Raw genomic sequence first — 21525 nt, 5'->3', positions numbered from 1 at the left:
TAAGAAGTCTTCACCTTTTTTTTAAAAAAATTAATTAATTAATTAATTAATTTTTATTTTTGGCTGTGTTGGGTCTTCGTTTTCTGTGTGAGGGCTTTATCTAGTTGTGGCAAGTGGGGGCCACTCTTCATCGCGGTGCGTGGGCCTCTCACTGTCGTGGCCTCTCTTGTTGTGGAGCACAGGCTCCAGATGCGCAGGCTCAGTAGTTGTGGCTCACGGGCCCAGTTGCTCCGCGGCATGTGGGATCTTCCCAGACCAGGGCTCGAACCCATGTCCCCTGCATTAGCAGGCAGATTCTCAACCACTGCGCCACCAGGGAAGCCCTAATGTTTTTTTATTGTGGTAAAAGTCACATAATATAAAACATACTATTTTAACCATATTTAACTGTACAGTTCAGTGGCACTAAGTACATTCACATTGTTATGCAACTCTCATCATCATCCATCTCCTGAATTTTTCACCTTCCTAAACTGAAACTCTGTCCCCATTAAACACTAACTCCCCACTCCTCCTACCCCCCCCTCCCCCGGCCCCTGGCATCTACCAATGTACTTTCTGACTCAATGAATTTGACTATTCTGGGTACCTTGTATGAGTGGAATCAAACAGTATTTGTCTGCAACCTTAAGAAGTCTTCACCTTTTGTTCAGAGAATGAGTCCCCGTCATTGGGACTTCCGCCTGCATCTCCTTTGTCAAGAACGGGGATGTCTGGTCAATCCTAGATCGATTACTTGCCAATGAGAATAAATTTACGTGATGGGTTTAGACTAATTTTATTTGTCCTTTGAGGCTGGGGTAGAGACCTGCCTCTTCTGAAACCAAGGGATCTCTGTTACTCCCCAGAAGAAACTGGGGTTTTTAGTAAGGCAGGAAGGTGGCTGGAATGGGCGATGAGGTAACTGGCAGTGCCTGCTATAATAACTGCACATTTTCTGTTGTTTTCTCTTTCCCCTTTAAGTATTTTTGCAGGATTGGTAAGCCTCTTATATTTACTTTTGCCCACTATTAATTTGGAAGGTCTACAATTCTAGTAGTGGTTGCTTCCCTGGTTCTATCAGTCATAATTAAACTTATATTCCTCTATTACTATATTGCTTTAACATACTAAAAATTTACCAATGCCGGGGGAATTAATGCTGCCTTCTGCAATAGGTAAACGCTGGAATTTCAGTGGGTTAACATAATGAAGATTTACTTCTGATTAAGTCGCGGTTTGATGTGGATTAGGTAGCTGTCTGCCTGGCTTGCTTTCGAACACTGACTCATGGATCAGGTTGCTTTTTTCTCCACCATCTTGGAGTCGTTTATCTCCCACTGAAGGGATGGGAGAGAGAATGTGGAAAAGGCACTCAGATTGCAACCAGCCTCAGCCTGAAAGTGGCACAAATCACTTCCCCTGACGTTCCACAGACTAGAATTCAGTCATGTGGCCCCGCGGAATTGAAGGGAACCTGAGAAAAGTGGTCATCCGGTGGGCTCAGGGAGTGGAGCTGGGGTGCTGGACATAGCGTGGTCACTGTCACAAACTGTCCTTCTGGTTACTCACTTGTGTTGTTCTTCTCTGCATAAATACACTCACCACCTCCTTAAGGGGATGCCCGCACGTCTCACCCGGTCACTGCATCAACCCAAAGTTTGCAGTCTGCACATGTTCTGCGTTAGGCACTCTAAGGTCCTGATATCGCTAAAAAGACATGTCATCCTAACACGGCCCACCTTTAAGACACGATATACAGTGGGGGAGCAGGGTCAGAATATCCGCTACGGAAAAGGGGGATGTGTGAGCCCCACTCAATCACTAGTCTATGGCATCCTGAAATCCTCCAGGTCAGGCTCTGCGAGGTCCCCCTGCCCTGGCGCTGAAGGGATGGCCTTGAATGGGTGCTGTCTGTGCCCTGGAGGCTCCTCTTGTTCATGATTCCCCTTGGCCACATCCAGAGTGAGTGTTGAGGGTCGCACGCTCCTTGGACCAATCTAGCCTTTGAAACCTGCCCCCTGGTCATCAAGGTTGGGTGCCCAACGGTTGTTTAAGTCTTGAACAATCAGAGGCTTTTTTAGTCCAGACTCAGAGACTTAGGAGGCTTCTGATCTGTTTGCTTCCATGTGCCAGGAGCAACATCTAAGATTCTTCTCTGGACATATTTCGCAGATTGCCTGTTTTTCTTTGCCTCTTTACCCTGATGCCTCTACCTTTCGACTGAAGGTCATCTACGTTAGGCTCTTTGAAAACTAAGTGTGAGAGCTTGCACTCTGAGTGTGCTTGTGAGGAGCAGAGACAAGGTTGGGAGAAAATCACACAAGGGTTTTGTTCAGGAAACGCCTGTGAGAGAAGAAGGGCAGAGAGCTGGAGGAGGCTGGGAGAGGCATCACACTGCAGTGCCGGCGTGACCTTGAGTGAAGGAGAGGGGAAGGGCAGGTGGGGTGGAGGTGTTCCAGACAGACACGCAGTCCAGGGAAGGTTTGTCAAGGCCTCCGGGAAGTTGCCCATCAGAGGAGTCCCATGTCTCCCAGGAACCAGCCCGCCGTGCTCAGTCAAAGGCTGGGCGCCTCCTCTGGAAGCGTGGCCTTGGGCAAACACAAGGGCATAGGAGCTGGAGTGCGCAGTCAGTTACGCTCCCTGTTGTGGGATGTCCGTGGAGCACATCCTCATGACCATCACAGAGATCTGTGTCCTAGGGCCCTTTACTCACCTTAAAAGTTTTACTGGGCCAGTCATGCAAAACCTTTAAAAATCCCATCTCTTGCAATTTGGGCCCTAGAAAGAGATGGCTCTTCCAAACCTACAAAGTCCCAGATTTCTATATTCTCTTTATTCCCTTTCATTTCTACTTGCAAAGTGCTCAATTCTTCCTTGAACTTAACATCTTGCCAAACACAGCTCCTAGCAACCAACCCACTACCAAAGTTCTATTTTCCAATATCTTCCCTTAGGGGGGACGGGTTCAGAAGGCAGGAGGGTCTGCCTTTTAAGTGATAGTGTCTGATAACTTTACCAGATGCTTTGCTCCTGCATCACGTGGATCTCCAGCCATTCAGCCTGCTAAACATCACTGGTAAGGCAGTGACACTTAGTTGATATTCCTGTTTCAGCCAGTACCCCACTTTAGATTTCCATTTTAGTCATGGTTATCAATGGAATCTGTTAGAACAGGCAAACTGAAAAATCTCAGTGACTTCATCCAACACAGGTTTATTTCTTGCTCAGGTTACAGGCTGATGTGGGTCAGGGAGACTCAGGGGCCAGCTGCTTCATCTTGCAATGCCACCATCTCCAATTCCTTATTTCCAGCCAATGGACAGGAGAGATAGAGATAGATAGAGATAGAGATAGAGATAGAGATAGAGATAGAGATAGAGAGATGGAGGGAAGGAGGGAGAGAGAGAGAGAGAGAGGAGAGAGAGAGGAGAGAGAGGAGAGAAGACTCCGGGCTCCTAACTGCCTTGGCTTGGGAGCGACACAAGTCTTCCTTCAGCAAGTGCTGTCACCTGATGTCTTCTGTGCTGAAGATTTCAGGGTCTCTGGGCTTTGGACACCAGTTCCAGCTTTGAACACCTGCTCCAGCAGGCTGACTTAGCTGACATATTGTTCCCTAGAGGGAGTGGGAGAGGGAGATGGCCATGGACCTGCACTCAGGTCAATGTCTCTCTGGCATCCTCTTTGCAGATGACCACGTTTTGTAGGGTGGCGTGATGGTTGTGCACCCCTGGCCAGCCCAGGTCATTCCTGACTCAGTACAACTCAGACCTGATTTTCCTTCTTTCCTTGTTCTTCCTGTGTTGTGAGGCAGCGAGTGACAAGCACATCCAGTGGCTCCTGGGGGCAGATGGCGAAGTCTGGGTCTGGGTCATGGGAGAAGGCCCTGGAGACAAGCCCTATGAAGAGATTTCTGAGGAGCTGATTGCAGAGAGGGCGCGGCTGCAGGCACAGAGGGAGGCGGAGGAGCTCTGGTGAGAGGTGCCAATGGGTACTGGAGCGGGTCCTGAACACGGAGGCTTGGGGTGGGTTCAAATTAAGGACAATAGGTTATGGGTGGGAGGGAGGAGGTGCCAGGCAGCTGGCTGGCTGTGTGGAGCTCTGCTAAGATTAGGGGACCAAAGCACTAGTCTTACATCAGGTAGACCTTGTGGGTTCAAATCCTGGCTCCACTAATTCGTGGTGAGCTGATCCAGGGCCTCAGTTTTCACATCTGTGGTTTGGGTATCACAACGCCTTTTCTGTATGGATGTGGTTGGATTTACTGAGATAATGCATATTGTATCCTTTTGCCTCTTTCCTCACTGAGTTGTCCCGAGGACAGCAGAGCCATTTGAATTCACTTTTAAAATCTGCTTGTTCCTCGTCGTGTTACCTCCATTTCTCACGCAAGATGGACAGTTGAGCCCCTACTGATACTGGGGGGTGTCAGACTTCTTTCATAAACCACATTTAACATATTTTTTGCCAGACTTGGAAATCTGTATGAAGTCGACTCCAACATTTTTCCCCCAATTTTTAATGACAGTGTTTTAATCATAAAATTGTAACATGTAAACAACATTGAAAACTGTAAAGAATCAATTAAATAACAACTCAATACTCACCACCTAAGATAACCATGGTGAGCATTTGGGCAATACATGCTTTGTAAACTGCTTTATTCACACCTTCATAAATTGATTAATATAGATCCACAGTGTTATTTAAGATTACTGTATAGTATCCCATTATGTGAGAAACCCAATTTATTGGTCTTGTTGAGGGACATTTGGGTTGTTTGCCACTTTTTATGTTATAAAAACCCTCTGATGAGCTTTTCCCTACACCTTTGTAAACTTGAGTGAGAAATGGGGTTTCTGAGGTTTTATTTTCTGGCTTCCAGAGCAATTCTGGTGATTTATACTCCCCACCTTTGCTAACATTGAGTTTTGTGAACCTCAGATATTTGCCGTTCTGATAGACCAAGAATCATTGCGCATGGTTTTTATTTGAAGTTCTGTTGGCATGTGGTCCTTCAGTTTCCCATACCTCCTGATACCTGCTGGTGTTCTCTTGGAAGGAGACAGAAGGAGGCAGAGATCACCAAGAAGTTCCGGGATGCTCTGGCCAATGAGAAAGCCCGGATCCTGGTGGAGAAGTGGAAAGTGGAGATGGAGGACCGCAAGGCTGCCAAAGTCCTGGAGGAGCGCATCCATGAGGAATTCAAGGTGAGCCAGTGCCTGGGCATCTGTGTGAGGCCACCTGCTCCAGCCCCCAGGCCCCTGGGGTTGATCTCTGGTTTGGACCAGTCCTTGGGCTAATGAGTGCTTTATGAGAACAAAAATCTGGCATGTCTGAGCAGGAAGGAACTTGACACACCATTTGGGCCAATCCACTTCCCCTTGAACAGATGAGGAAATCAGGGTCAGACAGGGGAAGAGACTTGCCAAGGCTGTGTGTACTGGTGGTTGGGGACAGAGCCAGGATCAGAACTCAGCCCGCTGCATCCCAACCCAAGGGTCCTGAAACGAGGCCTGAAAAGAGCTGAGTTTGTGGTCAGACCAGCCTGGGATCCAGTTCCAACTCTATTGCTTACTGCTGTGTGACCTTAGGAAGCTTGCTGAACTTCTCTGAGTCTTCACTTTCTTGTCTGTAATATTAGGGTAGTAACAACACCCTACCTGAGATTTTTGGAGGATTCGAGGACATGAAAAATGTATATTTTTTGCCCAGGATAGGAGGTTGTTTGTAACCTTGCATATCTACTCATTCTGAGAGAGCTTTACTGTCCTCTGGCAAGAAGCTTAGGTTTCCTGAAACAGAAAAAAATTTTTTCCTGCTTCCTATGTTGAGATTTTTTTTTTTCTACAGGAATAATATATTTTGGGGGGATAGAAAGCTCAGAAAATACTATAAACAAAAAGAAAAAAATGATAATCATGCTGAATCTCAACAATTGTATTATTTTGTGAATTGTATATGAATGGCATTTGCTCATTTTTGAATTTTTAAAAACTTTTCCCCCCATAATGATTAGATAATGGGGACATTGACCCCTTAATATCATTTCTATTGCAAATATTTTTTCTCAGTGTTGTTGTTGCTATTTTCTTAATTTTGGTTATAGTGGTTTGAGATGTACAGAAGGTTAAAATTTTTATTAGCCAATTATATCAATCATTTTCTTTATTATTTGTTTTATGCATAGAAAGATCTGTGCCATCACAAGCTTATAAAAATACTAATCTACATTGTTTTATATATCTTTCCTTATTTCATTTCTTTGCACTTAATTTTCCTTCACTCTGGAGTGTGGTATGATGTATGGCTCTCACTTTATTTTTTTCCAAATGGCTAGCCCGTTATCCTAACATCACTTACTATGTAAACCATCCTCTCTCCTCTCACTGGATTTGTTGCCTCGATTCTTACTTCTTACTTACTTTTGGATCTTTTCGTGGATTTTTCTTCTTTGACTGATTATTCCTGAGCCAGATTTAATTGTTTAATTATATGCAGCTTTAACATAAATTTTACCATCTATTAAAGTCAGAGTCTATCATTACTCTTCATTTCTAAAATGTCCTTGGCTAATCTCATCCATTTTTTCCTATTAGAGATACTTTTGAAATATTTTCTCACTATCCCCCCAACATCAAAAAAAAACGTGGTGGTTTTTATTGGAATTGCATCAGTGCTATTGCTGTATTTGTGGAGGATGAACATTTTTATAATATGAACAATTAAATCTTCTTGTTCAGGAATGTGGTATTTTCTTCCTTTTATTCAAAGCTTCTTTTTTGTCTTTGATATAGGTTTTTTTTTTAACACCTGTAAATACACTGGCCACCCAATCCCAAACATTCTCAATGACATAGGTACCTGTGGGCTTCTATTTTTTGGACTTTGGTAAAATTTATTGTTTTATTTAGGTGCTCTACATTTCTTTTCTGATTAAACTTTAGGTTTAATATTTTTTATTGCTATTGTGATTGTGCTCATTATTTTTAAACTTATTGCAATTGCTAGTTATATATTTATATTGTTACTGGTCTCCTTAGTTAAGTTTCCTATGAGTTGCATTTTTTTCTAGGAGATTCTTTTGAGTGTTTTTTTTTTTTTTTTGGCTGCACCATACGGCTTGTGGGATTTTAGTTCCCCGACCAGGGATTGAACCCGGGCCCTCAGCAGTGAGAGCACGGAGTCCTAACCACTGGACCATCAGGGAATTCCCATCTTTTGAGTTTTTAAGTGAAGCAATATTTACTCTAAAACACTTTATTTAAAAAAAGATTCAAACTTGAAGAAAAGTGGAAAGAATAATAAAATGAATACTCACATATTATCCACTTAAATGTACCAATTATTAATATTTTGCCACATTTTCACTCTCTTTCCTTCTCTCTCCATGCGCGCAGGCACACACACACATACAGATACATGTATGCACTTTTTGGTTGCTGTCATTTTGCTGAACAATTTGAGAGAAAGTGGCAGACATAGTAACTCTAACCCAAGGGTTAGCAAACTATTTTATGTAAAGGACCAGATAATCAATATTTTGGGCTTTTTGAGTCTGCCTCTGTCACAACTACTCACCCAGACCATCGTAGCACAAAAGCAGCCACAGACAGTATGTAAACAAAAGGGTGTGGCGTGGTCCAGTGAGACTTTTAATAATGCATGTCAGCCAGGTTTGGCCTGGGAGCCTCAGTTTGCTGCCTCCTGATCAAACCCTAATCCTTCAGCTAGGATCTTCCATGAAAAAGGACCTTTCCTGTCATAGCCACAATAATCATTATCACACTGATTGAAATTAACATTATGATTCCATAATAGTAACTCACATCTAATCCACAGTGGAGAGGTATTTAGTTTGTATTGTTGGATTTTGCATATGATTATTTAAATCTGCTGGGGAAGAAAAACAATACTTTTTATATGTCTCCAACAGCGAAAGTCACCTGTTCCAATCTCTGGACTCCCTCCTCCCTAGAGGTGAGCTGAGTCCCAGATGCTGGGAGGGTAGCTCAGTGGAGCTGGGGTCTTGGGGCTCAGTTCCCAGCAGAGATTTTCTGGTCGATGTTCTCCTTGAGGACCTCAGTGATCGACGGATATAAATTGTGGGCTGGCTCTGTGTCGGGGTTCATGGAAGGATCATAAAGCTATGTGACCAGGCATCAGGTTCACTGAGGGACCCAAATGCAGGCTTTGGTGTTATTTCCAAAGAAGATTATCGTTATTACGTGTTTGTTTGTGTTTTAAAAATTAATTTTCTAAGTGTGGATGTGTTTAATATGTGTTTAATATACATAGCAACCCTGATGGATATGTCTGCATTTTGAGGAGGCTCAGAAATGCAGGTAGCATCTTTGAGGCCCTGGAGGGGCTCATTAAGGAACATCAGATCAGACTCTGGCACTGGACAGTCCATGTTTATGAGCTGGGATATTTTCTGTCAGAGCTGTCCGTAAATGAACTACCCTTGCATTGTGACGAGCTCTTCATCACAGGAAATGGTTACGCGTAGGCTGAAAGTATCTGAAAAGGTTTCTGTGGTGGATTAAATATGCCTCTCGGTAAGTTTTTGGCCTCACCTCCCTTTGAGAAGTGGGGTCTGCTTCCGGTACTCTGAGTCTCCGCCGGCCTTGTGGCGAGCTTTGGTCTGTAGGATGCAATGGAAGTGACTCTGTGTAACTTCTGAGGACGGGCTGTAAGAGATTTGTAGCTTCTACCTTTGCCCCTCTGGCAATGCTCACTTTTGGAAGCTGCCTCATGAGAAGCCCTCCTTGCCCTAGACTCCCAGGTTGCAAGGACACCCAGGCTAGAGCCAAACAGAGGCTACATGGAGGAGCACCGAGGCACCAGGCACGTGAGTGAAGCCTTCGTGGTTCTTCCAGTCAATGACCTCAACCAAGTGATTGACCTTGGCTGACACAATGTGGGGCTGAAGGGCCACCCAGCCAAGCCCTGCCCGAATTAATAGTCCACAGAATCACAAGCACATATAACGGTGTGTTTTAAGCCACTAAATTTGCTGATAGCTTGTTGTTACTTAGCAATAGATAACTGCAACAGCTTTGCCAAAGGGATTCATGCATCGGGCTAGAAATTGGTTTAGATAATTTTTATGTGTCTTTCAACACCAAGATTCTAACATAATGTGAGTCTTGCATGCAGCAATGCAGCGATAACATTCATCTAATTTAATACTTTTTTTTCCCCCTGAGAACCTAAGTGCAGGTTGTTTGGGGGAGGGTGGTGGTGGTAGTAATAAACTCCCTGCTCTCAAAAAGCTTACAGGGTGCCAGGGGAGAGACAACTCTATGAGCAGCCCTCAGCCCTAACCACGCCCAGGGGACCATAGAGGGCAAAGGTCCCTCCAGGAGTCTTGCATGAGCAAAGACAGGAAATGGAAAGGAGATCTGTGGAACGATGAATGGTCCGCTGGGGGCAGAGAAAAAAGCACACGATGGGTGGAGCCAGATGTAAACCTGGAAAGGTAGGCTGTGGAGCCCTTGGATGCTACGCTAAGGAGGTGGACTGTTTTCTGTGGGCAAAGCAGACCTGTGAGGATACAGAGGGCCATGGTTGGATCAAGTGTTACGAGGATAACTGGTGGGGAGGGTGTGATTCAAGTGATGAAAGTTTGCAGGGAGAGAGAGGCCAGTTAGGAGATCTTTGCAGTGGTCAAAGTGGGAAATAAGGGTCTGGACAGAGTCTGTGACTATGGAGAGATAGAAGGGGATGGACAGAGAGAAACGGTGGTGGTGAAATCAACAAGGCTTGGCATCAATTAGATGTCGGGATGAGGGAGAGCAGAGAGCTAAGCGTCTGAGCCCCAGGCTGAGGGATGGGTAGAGGGCACCACCCTCTAACCGTGGGGACCTGGGAAGGAGGGGCAGACTTGGAGGAGAGAGAATGTGCTTGGAATGGCTGTGCTGAGGGTTTTTTTGGTTGTTGTTTGTTTGTTTTATTTTTGTTTTTTACCACCCAGAAGGGGGAGGGGGTGGGGGCTAGAGGAGAGGAGAGAACCTGGATGAGAAGCCTGGTGGTGGAGGGAGGTTGGCTGGGCTCACTTTGGGCAGCCTGTGTTGAGGATGTAGGCGCGTTCTGCGAATTCTCCTGGTCATAGGAAATTCCTTTTAGAAAATGGGGGGAAAAAAATCCCAGAACCTTGTGTGGGTTAAAGAGGGAACTTCAAAATAGGAGATACAGACAGCTAAAAACATGTTTTTAAAAACCATTCTGTTGTGGCTGGCACCATTTGAATGAGATTTACACAGAAGTTTTTTTTTTTTTTTTTTTTTTAGAAAAAAGGAGATCATGAGGCCAGATAAAATTTGCATTTTTTCCCCTGCTTTCGTAACTCATAAGACTGATTTTGGATGCTTCTCCCTCTGCTTCCGACCACAGAACATGGGCTAAGGATCCTGCTCTCTCCCTCTCCCTCAGGGCCTGTGACCTCCTTTCCCCACCTCCAAGTCTCCTGCCCCCTCCCGCCTCCTCCCAGTTTCCCTGATGAGGAAGACATGGTACAGCTAAGTTGTCCTTTCATTTTTCTCTGTTTTCTATTTAATATTTATTTATTTATTTTTATTTGGTTGTGTCAGGTCTTACTTGTGGCTTGCTGGCTCCTTAGTTGCCACATGTGGGCTCCTTAATTGTGGCTCACCTGCTCCTTAGTTGTGGCATGCAGACTCTTAGTTGCAGCATGCATGTGGGATCTAGTTCCCTGACCAGGGATTGAACCCGGGGCCCCTGCATTGGGAGCGTGGAGTCCTAACCACTGCACCACCAGGGAAGTCCCTCATTTTTCTCTGTTTTCTATTCAAGGCCACCCTCTTTTTGCTTTTTCTCCTTTAAGGCTGGAGTTCACTTTGGCCACCTCATGACATCCTCCACAACTAGAGAAACTATCGCTGCCTTATTCCCAATCAGGTTATAACCGGTGGGAAAACCTTCCACTTTCCATTTTCTCTCGAAAATTGTAGGCTTTATCTGAGTTTCTCTTGGACAAGGCTGGCATCAACAAGACAGCGTGGTGTGGTTTACCCTTTCCCCATCACGGATCATCACAAACCCTCTCGTCGTCGATTCGTTCATTCACTCACTCTTTCGGTCAGTGTTACGGAGCACCCAGTATCTGCTAGGCCCTGTGCTGGGAACTGGCGATGGAGGAATAAATGACACAGGCCTGGCCCTGTCGTTTGGGAGTACATCATCCCACAAGGCACAATGGTATCATTGGGGCCAGGCTAAAAACAAAAACAACTATGCCTTCCAGAAAAAGCATCTGTCTCCGTGACATTTTCCATTGGGGTGAGACGGGCCAGGCCTCTGTGGGCTCCTGCGGTGTGCTGTGACTGATGGGTTACCAGGAGAAGGGGGATTGAATAAGCTGGACAGCTCAGAGGGCTTTGGGCTTGCCAGAAAAAAGCAATCGACTCCTAAGGTGGAAGGCGAGTGTTTTTGCCTATCTGCCTTTCGGCTGCCTTGGCCTTTGGCTGCTAAGCCTAAGAAAGATGGCCTTTTCCTCAGTCATCACAGATGGGCCAGATGACTCTGAAAGTAGCAACAGTGAAAGTTTTCAGGCAATTTTAGCTGTGAAGGTTGAGCATTTTAGCAAAACCAGGGCGAGAATAAGGTAGTACTCTTTATTTGTAATTGAAAGCGTTTTCTTTTGTCGACTCATCCCTGTGAAGAGCTTGCCTTTGTCACAGTAAGTGACCAGTTGTTTTCCTTTGAGATGGAGGTTGATGCAGGTTTCTGGCTCTTAGGTGTTGTCTCAATCTCAGGAGAAAAGGATTGAGTGAACAGTGGCTCTACCATCCGTCTAGCTATCTGTCTATTTATTTATTTATTGGTAGTAATTTTTTCCCATCTTTATTGAGGTATAATTGACAAATCAAAATCGTATGTGTTTAAAGTGTACAATGTGAGGTTTTGATATACATGTACATTGTGAAATGATTGCCCAATCAAGCTAATTAACATATCCATCACTTCACCTAGTTACTTTTTGTGTGTGTGATGAGAACACTTAAGATTTACCCTGAGAATATTTCAAATATACAATACAGTGTTAATTTATAGTCCTCATGCTGTACATTAGATGTCCAGAATTTATTCATGCTGCATAACTGAAACTTTGTGCCTTTTCATCAAACACAGCTTAAGTATCTATAGACAGAAGAATAGATAAAAGAAGTAGTATATATGTATGTACAGTGGAATATTATTCAGTCTTAAAAAAGAAGGAAATCCTGCCAGTTGTGACGACACGGATGAACTTGGGGAACATTACGCTAAGTGAAATAAGCTAGACACAGAAAGCCAGATGTTGCATGATCTCACTTAAATGTGGAGTCTAACGAAGTTGAACTTGTAGAAGCAGAGAGTAGAATGGAGGTTGCCGGGTTGGGGTCGGGGGGATGGGCACTGCCATTTACCTTGCTGCTTCATGTCACCACAGCTGGTTGGAGTAGGAACACTGCATTTAATTTGAGGTGGTTGGTCAAATGCTATTTATCTATGGTACGCCAGTCATGACCCTTCAGTGTCCTTGTTATGGGCTAAATTGTGTCCACTTAAAATACATATGTTGAAGTCCCAACCTCTGGTATCTTAGAATGTAACTATATTTGGAGCTAAGGTCCTTTTTTTTTTTTTAATTTTTATTTTGTTTATTTATTTATGGCTGTGTTGGGTCTTCGTTTCTGTGCGAGGGCTTTCTCTAGTTGCGGCAAGTGGGAGCCACTCTTCATTGCGGTGCGCGGGCCTCTCACTATCGCGGCCTCTCTTGTTGTGGAGCAAAGGCTCCAGACGCGCAGGCTCAGTAGTTGTGGCTCACGGGCCTAGTTGCTCCGCGGCATGTGGGATCTTCCCAGACCAGGGCTCGAACCCGTGTCTCTTGCATTGGCAGGCAGATTCTCAACCACTGCGCCACCAGGGAAGCCCCTGGAGCTAAGGTCTTTAAAGAGGAAATTAAGTTAAAATGAGGTCTTTAGGGCGGGCCCTAATTCCCTATGATTGGTATCCTTATAAGAAGAGGAAATTTGGACACAGACATGTATGAACACAGAGGAAAGACCATGTGAAGACACAGGGAGAAGATGGCCATCTACAAGTACTTTGTTATGGCAGCTTTGTTATGGTACTTCGTTATGGCAGCCGGGTGAGCTAGTACACCCCTTATCCTTACAAGGGAGTAGGACTAGGGGGTTGAAGCCCCTCTGGCTTTGACATGCCTTGACTGCCTGGATTTTCCCTGAGATCCACTCCTGTCTGGAAGACTCCTGGGGGCAGATGATGGATCTAGAGTCCCCGGGTGGAAGCTGTCTTGGTTGGTGCCCTGTGTATTGCGTGGTGTGGTGACCACAGTCAGGTTAGGGATTCCTGGGGGAGGAATAGAAACCCACTGTGTAAACTGTGAAGTGCTGTGCCAGTGCGACGCTTCATTTTTGTGCTTCTGAGATGCTAGTGACTGATGAAGGTGAAATACAGCCTTGGGGTAAGATTCAACTTCTGTTTTGGAGTCAGACAGACCTGGGTTCCACTTTTGCATCAGTCATTAACTCTCTGTTCTAGTATTTCCCATCTTAAAACCAGCCAACCAACACACCCTCCCTCCCCATTTCTATCTTAACCCCACGTACCCCTCCGGCTGCCACTTCCTGTCTCTGCTCCTTTTTTACAGGAAATGTCTTGAAAGGGTTGTCTGCGGTCACTCCCCTGCCTCCGCCACGCTGCCTGGATGGCTGCCCATCGCGCCACTAGGGCTGCTGTTGACAAGATCTCCCATCACGTCCTGAGACCATGTCCTGCTGTCCCGTGTTGCTTCTCTGTCCTTATCTTTTGTGATGTCTCAGCAGCCTGAGCTCAGCTTACGACTCCCTTTTTACTTGAAATGCTTTCCTCTCTTGGCTTCCCCCATGGACGTCGCCCCTTCTGGTTTTTTATCTTACCCCTTGGTCTGCCTTCTCAGTCTCCTTTCCTGGCTCCAGCTCTTTCTCCCAACTTTTAAATGGCTCAGCGCCCCAAGACGCCCTGGCTATTTTCTCTTGATCTATATTCTTTCTTGCATTGATAACATCAAGTCCGTGACTGAGAAACATCACCCCCGAGCAGAGGACCTCTCAGTCAGCATCTGCAGCCTGCACTCACCCTCAAGTCCTGGGATCAGGCGACCCACTGCCCACGGCAGGCCTCTTGGATGTCAGATGGCGTCTCAAACTCATTGAAGATAGAATTTTGTTTGTTTTCCTTCCAGCCACAGTGGATAATTCTCTACTCAAACATGCCAAACCTGTTTCCAATGCTGGGGCCACTGCACCTGTGGTTCCCTTGCTCTGGAAATTTCTTCTCCCTGAGACTCACTCATCAGCCTTCTTATTATTTAGGTCTCCGATCAGTCCCTTTTGAGAGGACTTCTGGTCACGCAGCCTACAGTAGCCTCCCAGACTCTATCACTTACCCTGCTTTAATTCTCTGCATGCTTTATTATTTCTGATATATTTTTTATTTTACTTGATGCGTATTTTTCCGTCATTGGAAGGCAAGCTCTGAGAGAGTGGGGCTGTGTCTGCCTTGTTCATGGCTACATCCCCAGTGCCTGGAGCAGGCCGAGCCTCCTAGATGCTCAGTAAGGATTTGGTGAATGATCTGATGAAGCCACTCAACTTCTTTAGCCCTTAATTCCTGACTCCTAGAGAGTGGGTCAATAGGAAGTTGGAATTTTGTCTATGTTTTAGAATTTAAAAAAATGGTCATTGAATTGGAGAAAAGTCCTCAATCTGTGCCATTTCAGAGGCAACAAAATCCTTGCCTTTTTTATTTTAATGAGGGACTCAAAACTCACAGTTACTGTCTTCTTTTTTTTTTTCGATCCATTAAAATATCAATGGACTGAAAAAGTTATAAGCCACAAAAACAGAGAAAATGAGAGGAGGGAAGAACAGATGAGAAAATGTCCACAGAAGTTTGGTTTCTGGAAGACAGAGAGAGAGTGGTGCGGGGGTCAGCAGGGCTCCTGCAGGAAGAGGGCTGGTGGCACTGAGCTGACTCAGTCCAGAGTTCCCACAGGCTCGGGACTTGGGGGCAGCAGATACATGAAGGATGGCGCTGAGAATGTGGGATTGGTGGCAAGTTTCTCTGTGGAGTGGCTGGACCCTCAGGTGCCTGCTTTCACCTGTTTCTTCCAGGCTACTTCATCCCTTCCTCTAACCAGGAGGAGGTGGGGAGTTTCAAGGGCAAGGTTGGGGCTCAGCGTATCAGGCTGAGTGGAGAGAGCAGATGGGGGGCAAGTGGGAAACGGGGAGCAAGCAAAGGTCTGAACTCTGAACAGTGGGACCTGCAGCCAGGGTTGCCTGTAGGGTGTACAGGGCTGGCAACTTTTTTTTTTGGTCGTGTTTTTGTCTATAGCAAATTAACAATTTGGACTACATAAAATCAGTCTATTAGCTCTATTCTGGTGGCGCAATCTCAAGTGATCCTATGATAAAAATATTGTGTTGGCCAGTAGGATTCATCTGCTTGCTGGGCCACCCTTCTGGAACCAGGGCCTGGCCACTGGGCCCCAGGGTGACTCCATAAATATGAATCCTGGAGCTCCTTGGGGCACTTGGTTAATCCCTTGCGTGGAGGAGAGGGTCAGAGAGCACCTTGAAGGGGAGAAGCAGGCACTAGGACTCATGTGGGACCTGGTCTGGGCTTAGGGCATCTCACCTGCACCACATTGCTGTCCCTGCCAGTCCTGGGGGTACTATTTCTGGCCAGTCTCGGGGGAACTTGAAAGGGAAATTTGCAAAAAGGCACCTCAAAGCATCGGTTTCCCGTGAAGTGTGGGGCTTAGGCTAGGGGTCCTGCTTGCTTGAGTCTAAGGGCTGTTCTACCTGCAGCCTGCATCCCACACAGACTCCTGGGATGCTGGTGGTCTCATACCACCCAGGTAGGACAGAGAAGACACTGAATAATCTCAGAGGAAGGACCTCCAGATACTTACATTTGAGGGTCCTCAATGAAATGGCTGATGCTTCATCCAATCTTCCTGGAGTTAAGCCCACCTCTCAAGGAAACCCTGACTACACACTCTGAGTCTCTGTTTCAGATACTTACTTTCTCTCTTGAATGTGAGCAGTCAGGGAACATCAGACATCACAGGAAAGCCTCCAAAACAAATGACAGGTGCCAAATCAAACAAACTTATAAGAAAACAAAAAAGCAAAGAACAGAGGAAATAGATCTAAATCAGAATATGGGGGAGAAAAATCTCTAAAATCCTCAGAGATGAGCTATTGCATTCATGACACAATTTCAGGGCACAATGAAGCAAAAAGAAACAACCAAAGAATAAGAGGGCTTGGGAATTACAAATGTGCTAGCTGAAATAAAAAATTCAGTAGAAGGTTTGGGGGATAAAGTCAGTGAAATCAGCCAGGAAGTAGAACAAAAAGACAAGAGACGGAAAATAAAAGAGAAATGATAAGGCACTTATAGGGTCAAATCAGGCAGTCCAGCAGTTGACACATAGGAGTTCTAGAAAGAAAAAAGCAAAATGAGAGGAGAAGAAATTATCACAAAAATTCTAGGCAGAGATGTATTAGACTAGAAGGACCTGAATCTCCAATCGAAAGCATCCTGAGTGCCTAACACAATCAATGAAAGAAAATCCACACCAAGGCACATCTATTAAAAAGGTTCAGGGACTTCCCTGGTGGTGCAGCGGTTAAGAATCCGCCTGCCAATGCAGGGGACATGGGTTCGATCTCTGGTCCAGGAAGATCCCACATGCTGTGGAGCAACTAAGCCCATGCACCACAACTACTGAGCCTGCGCTCTAGAGCCCGCAAGCCACAGTTGCTGAAGCCTGCATGCCCTAGAGCCCGTGCGCCAAAACTACTGAGCCCACGCGCTGCAACTACTGAAGCCCGCACACCTAGAGCCTGTGCTCTGCCACAAGAGAAGCCACTGTAATGAGAAGCCCGCGCACTGCAATGAAGAGTAGCCCCTGCTTGCCACAACTAGAGAAAGCCTGCGCACAGCAACGAAGACCCAACGCAGCCAAAAAAAAAAAAAAAGGTTCAGAATTCAGTGATAAAGGGAAAAATTAGTGCCTTATGCAGAAGAATGAGAATCCGAGTGCAGTACTGGATGCTGGAAGACAAGATAGTAAAGTCTTCCAACTTCTGCAGGAAAATTATTTTTAATCAGATTCTATGCTTAGCTAGAAGTTACATGCGACGGTAGCATATAGATATTTTCAGACAAGACTCTATATAGATATATAGATTATATATAGATCTATCTATAGATATAGATATAGGTAAATACATACATATATATATATAAATATAGATATTTTCAGACAAGTGTCTCTCTGTGCATCCTTTTCTGAGAGGTATTGTGAACTATGTTGCTGCAAAATGAGGACGTGGACAAGAAAGAAAACATGGAACAAAGAAACAGGGGCTTCAACTCACGGGAGGCTGAGAGGCGAGTCCTGAGAGGACAGACGGACAGGAGACCTAGATGGCAGCCAGCTGAGATGGGGAAGGAGAGATGCATCTGGGGGGCGGGCGTCCCTTGGAAAAGATCACTGCTGTATTGTCTGTTATAAAAAAAAGCACTTGGTTAAACACAGAGAAAGATTTACTGCAGATCTTAGAGAAGTTTGGCAAAAATTCAACACTTTACTTCAAGAAAAAGCAACTAGTAACTCAGGAAAGAAAATTATTCGAAAGAAAAAGTCATCACGCTGCCATGTTTTACTGAATTTCAGATGCCATTAATTGTAAAATCTATGATTATTTTAAGAAGAAAAAAAAAACTGTTGGCTATGAAAAAGGCAAGTAGTAAGTTGTAAGACATACATATTTTAGAGATATAAGAAAGTTAAAAAATGTAATTCTTAGAATTGGTGGAAATCGCACCCTATTTGGCGTTACAGTGAACTATATTTAGTTCTGCATCCATCTTTGATTTAACCACAAATTGTGATGTAAATCTATTGTGAGGGTAAGGAGAGGAAAAGTATGGGTACGTACCTGTGTGGGAAATATAAGTGCTAAATACTCATGTACCAAAAAAGAAAGGTAGTAGTTAATGTCTAGAATTGATAAATCAAGAATTAGCGGCATTATTCAGACATGGATGTAACCACATGAAGAAAAGCTAAAATAATTGAGGATGGTGACCTCTGGGCAGTAGATGAGGGTGGGGTAGGTTGGGGTGAAGTGGTTTGGAGAACTGATTTTTTTTATAACAAGCCTTTTGGCATATAATGCACGATTGACATGTGTGTGCATGTTGCTTTGATTAAACAAAGGTAGAGGATAATACACACACGGCCCTTTTGGAGCTTGAAAGCAGGACAATAATTGGAGATTTGGGGCCCCCAAACCTGCTCTCTCTCTGAAATATCTTCTCTGAAAATAAGGTTAAGATATAATCATATCCTGCTTAACTGGCCTCCAGGAAGACCAGGAGCCAGCCCCTCCCCATGCCTACCCTCCCTCTTGCCCCAGAATGGAAGTGTGACCAAGGGTGGCCCAAAGTCCTCTTACTATTGCAGAAAGCTTTAGAGTCTACAAATCGTTCACATATTTCAGGCCATTTGATCCTTACCGTGGCCTGATTAGGTGTAAGTATCACCATTTCACGTGCGTAGAGACAGAGCCTGGAGGGGCACCACTGGCCCGCCTCTTCACCTGACAGCTCAGCCCTTCCCTGCCCGTGCCCTGTTACCGTCACCTAACATCATCCTGTCCCCGTGATATCTTAGAGGAAAGAGGAGGAGGAGAGGAAGCGAGGAGAAGAGCAGATTCGCCTCCAGGAAGAGCAGAGGGCGAAGGAACTCTACTGGACCCTGAAGCAGGCCCAGCTGCAGAGCCGCCCCAGCGAGAAGGAGGAGCGCGAGTGGGAAGAACAGCGTGAGTACAGCTTGTTTCCTGGGGACCGGGAGGCCGGCCTGTCTTCTTCACCCGCTCTCCTCCCACCTGTCTATCTGCTCAGTCATCATTCCAGTTCACTCAGTCAGCCCAGCAGCCTTTGCCTGGGGTCAACCATGTATGTGGTCCTGCTAAGGACCCAGGGGGTAAGGGCTCCATCCGCAAGGAACTTACTTGCCTGTTGGGGAGGTTTCTCATACGAAAGAATAAAACCCTACATTTACTGAGTTACCGATAATTTTCTGACTCTGTGCTAAGCCCTGGGGATCCAGAGATGAGCGATCACGGTCCTTATCTTGGGGGAACTCACTGGCCAGACAGGAGATAGACACACAGGCTAAGGGCTGTGAGGGAAAATGCACACGTTCTGTTGGAGCACTTGGTGGCTATATCCTGGTGGCGTTCCAGTTGAGGAGTTATAAAGTGAGGCTTGGTGGCGGCGTAGGGATAACAGACAAAGAAGCTGGAGAGGGCCCTTGGGAAGGAGCACCCAGAATGTGACAAAGGAATGTGGTGTGCTTAGGAAGTTAGAGATGTACGGGGTGGCTCTTAAACTTGGAGAGTGTCAGGGGTGGTAAGAAGTTAGGTGGGAAAGAGAGGGTGGAACCAGGTTTGAAGGAAGGGTGGTGTTTTAGTATGTTCTTGAGATTTGCTTTAATCAGGTATGGTTAGACATTCAGACATGGAAATGACTGTCTTGCAGGAAGAAGTTTTTCCTCACAGATTCCTAGACCTGGAGAGCATGACATGCCAGGCAGGGCCACATGGGGAAGCACGAGGGTGAGTCAGGGGACAGAGGGAGCAAGGGGAAAAAGTGGGCAAGAGCCTTCATTGTGGTTTCTTTGGAAAAGGTAAGGTAGGGCAGGGTAAACAGGCTTAGGATTGGCCAGTATGAATCATTTCAGCAGGCTCTGGGGTACAGGGGCTGTCTCTAGTTCTCTGATACCTGGCCCTGGGGTGATTACGGCAGATGGATAGATTGTGGTGTGTAAGAACTAGATAAAAGAGGTGGTTGGAATGTGGGCTTTGCATGGGTTAGTTTGCATTTGAAAGGCACACTTGCAGGTGAGTCCTTTACTAGCTTTAGGAATTGGCTAGCTCTTGGAAGGGCAGCCTCTGAAGAATCAGCAAGGCCCCAGATGTCAAAACTTCGAAAAATACAGAAAATAAAAAGGCATGATTAATATGGGTGGACACTGGAAGCTTCTAAAGGTGAGTGACATGATTCAGGCTGGGTTTGGGAGTGAGAGCGAGGAGGAAGCTGCTGCAATGGTTCACTTTAGAGAACTAGGGCCACAGCAGGGAGAGCAGAGATGTGAGATGCCTTCTGCCGGCCAGCATTCTGGTCCTCAGCACTTCTTAATCATCTGCCAGCTTCATTAGACAGACTTAAAAAAATTGAGATATCATTCACATACCATAAAATACATCCTTTTAAAGTGCTCAATTCAGTGGTTTCTAGTATACTCACAAAGTTGTGGAGCCATCACCACTATCTAATTCTAGAATATTTTCATCACCAGAGAAAGAAACTCTGCCCGCTGGCAGTTACTCCTCCCCCCACCACACCCCTGGAAACCATTGATCTAATTTCTGTCCCTATGGATTTGCCTGTTATGGACATTTCATATAAATAGAATCATATATTATGTGACCTTTTGTGTCTGACTTCTTTCATTTAGCATGTTTTCAAGGTCCATCCACATTGTAGCATGGATCAGTCATTCATTCTTTTTTTATGACTGAGTAAAATTCTGATGTGTGCATATACCACATTTCTGTTTATCCGTTTATCAGTTGATGGACATTTGGGTTGTTTCCACTCTTTGGCTATTATAGATGATGTTCCTCTAAGTATTTGAGTATGTTTTTGTGTGAACATAGATGTTCATAGATGTGGAATTTCTGGGTCATATGATAACTCTATGTTTAACATTTTGAGAAACTGCCATACTGTTTTCCAAAGTGACTGTACCATTTTACATTTCTACAAGCAATGTGTGAGGGCTCCAATTTCTTCATATCCTTGTCAGCACTTGTTTTTCGTGGTGTTTTGCTTTATAGCCATCCTAATGGGTATGAAGGGCTACCTCATCGTGATTTTGATTTGCATCTACCTAACGACTGCCACAAAAATACTGAGGATCCTAAGAAACTATTATGAACAATTATATTCCAACAAATTAGATAACCTAGAAGAAATGAATAACTTTCTAGAAACATACAACCTACCAAGACCGAATCATGAAGAAATAGAAAATCTGAACCGTCCAGTTACTAATAAGAATATTGAATCATAAAGTTATATATGGATATTCAACCTTACAGGGGTCGGTGCCGCTGACCCCGCATTATTCGTGGGTCAACTGTATTTCTTTTGACATTATAGAGGTAAGCTTTTTTGTAAAGTCTCTTTGCTTCTACTGAGAGGTTTGAGGAAAACTGGAAGGAAAAATTAATATCAGTCCCCAAATAGAAGATACCATGCCTGTTCAAAAGCAGGTTTTTCTATAGAGCAGGAACCAGGAGATAACTGTGGGTGGCAGCCTTGGTGTAGAGGTGTCCTGTCTTCATGAATGAAATTACTTGCCAGGTTTAGGTGCTACAAGTCATCCAT

The 21525-nt window shown here is 45.0% G+C and overlaps 1 protein-coding gene and 1 non-coding gene across 6 annotated transcripts in view; one reads left to right on the top strand and one right to left on the bottom strand.

Moving 5' to 3' along the window:
- SH2D4B (SH2 domain containing 4B) overlaps positions 1-21525 on the top strand; it is a 77724-nt gene that overhangs the window by 19643 nt on the left and 36556 nt on the right. For all 5 annotated transcript variants that reach the window (XR_009498007.1, XR_009498006.1, XM_059900288.1 and 2 more), the window contains 3 exons: positions 3794-3953; positions 5042-5189; positions 18743-18890. Coding sequence is in view for 3 of the 5 variants with exons in the window: in XM_059900288.1 (XP_059756271.1) it covers positions 3794-3953; positions 5042-5189; positions 18743-18890 (456 nt within the window). In the remaining 2 variants the exon portion in view is untranslated. The remainder of the gene's footprint in view (positions 1-3793; positions 3954-5041; positions 5190-18742; positions 18891-21525) is intronic.
- TRNAE-CUC (transfer RNA glutamic acid (anticodon CUC)) lies at positions 7117-7189 on the bottom strand. Its single transcript has one exon. It is a non-coding gene; the product is annotated as a tRNA-Glu (tRNA).

This window comes from Balaenoptera ricei, chromosome 16 (assembly GCF_028023285.1).
Source record: "Balaenoptera ricei isolate mBalRic1 chromosome 16, mBalRic1.hap2, whole genome shotgun sequence".
NCBI lineage: Eukaryota > Metazoa > Chordata > Mammalia > Artiodactyla > Balaenopteridae > Balaenoptera > Balaenoptera ricei.
The sequence above is the reverse complement of the archived record's forward strand: the minus strand, read 5'-3'. Positions and strand labels throughout refer to the sequence as shown.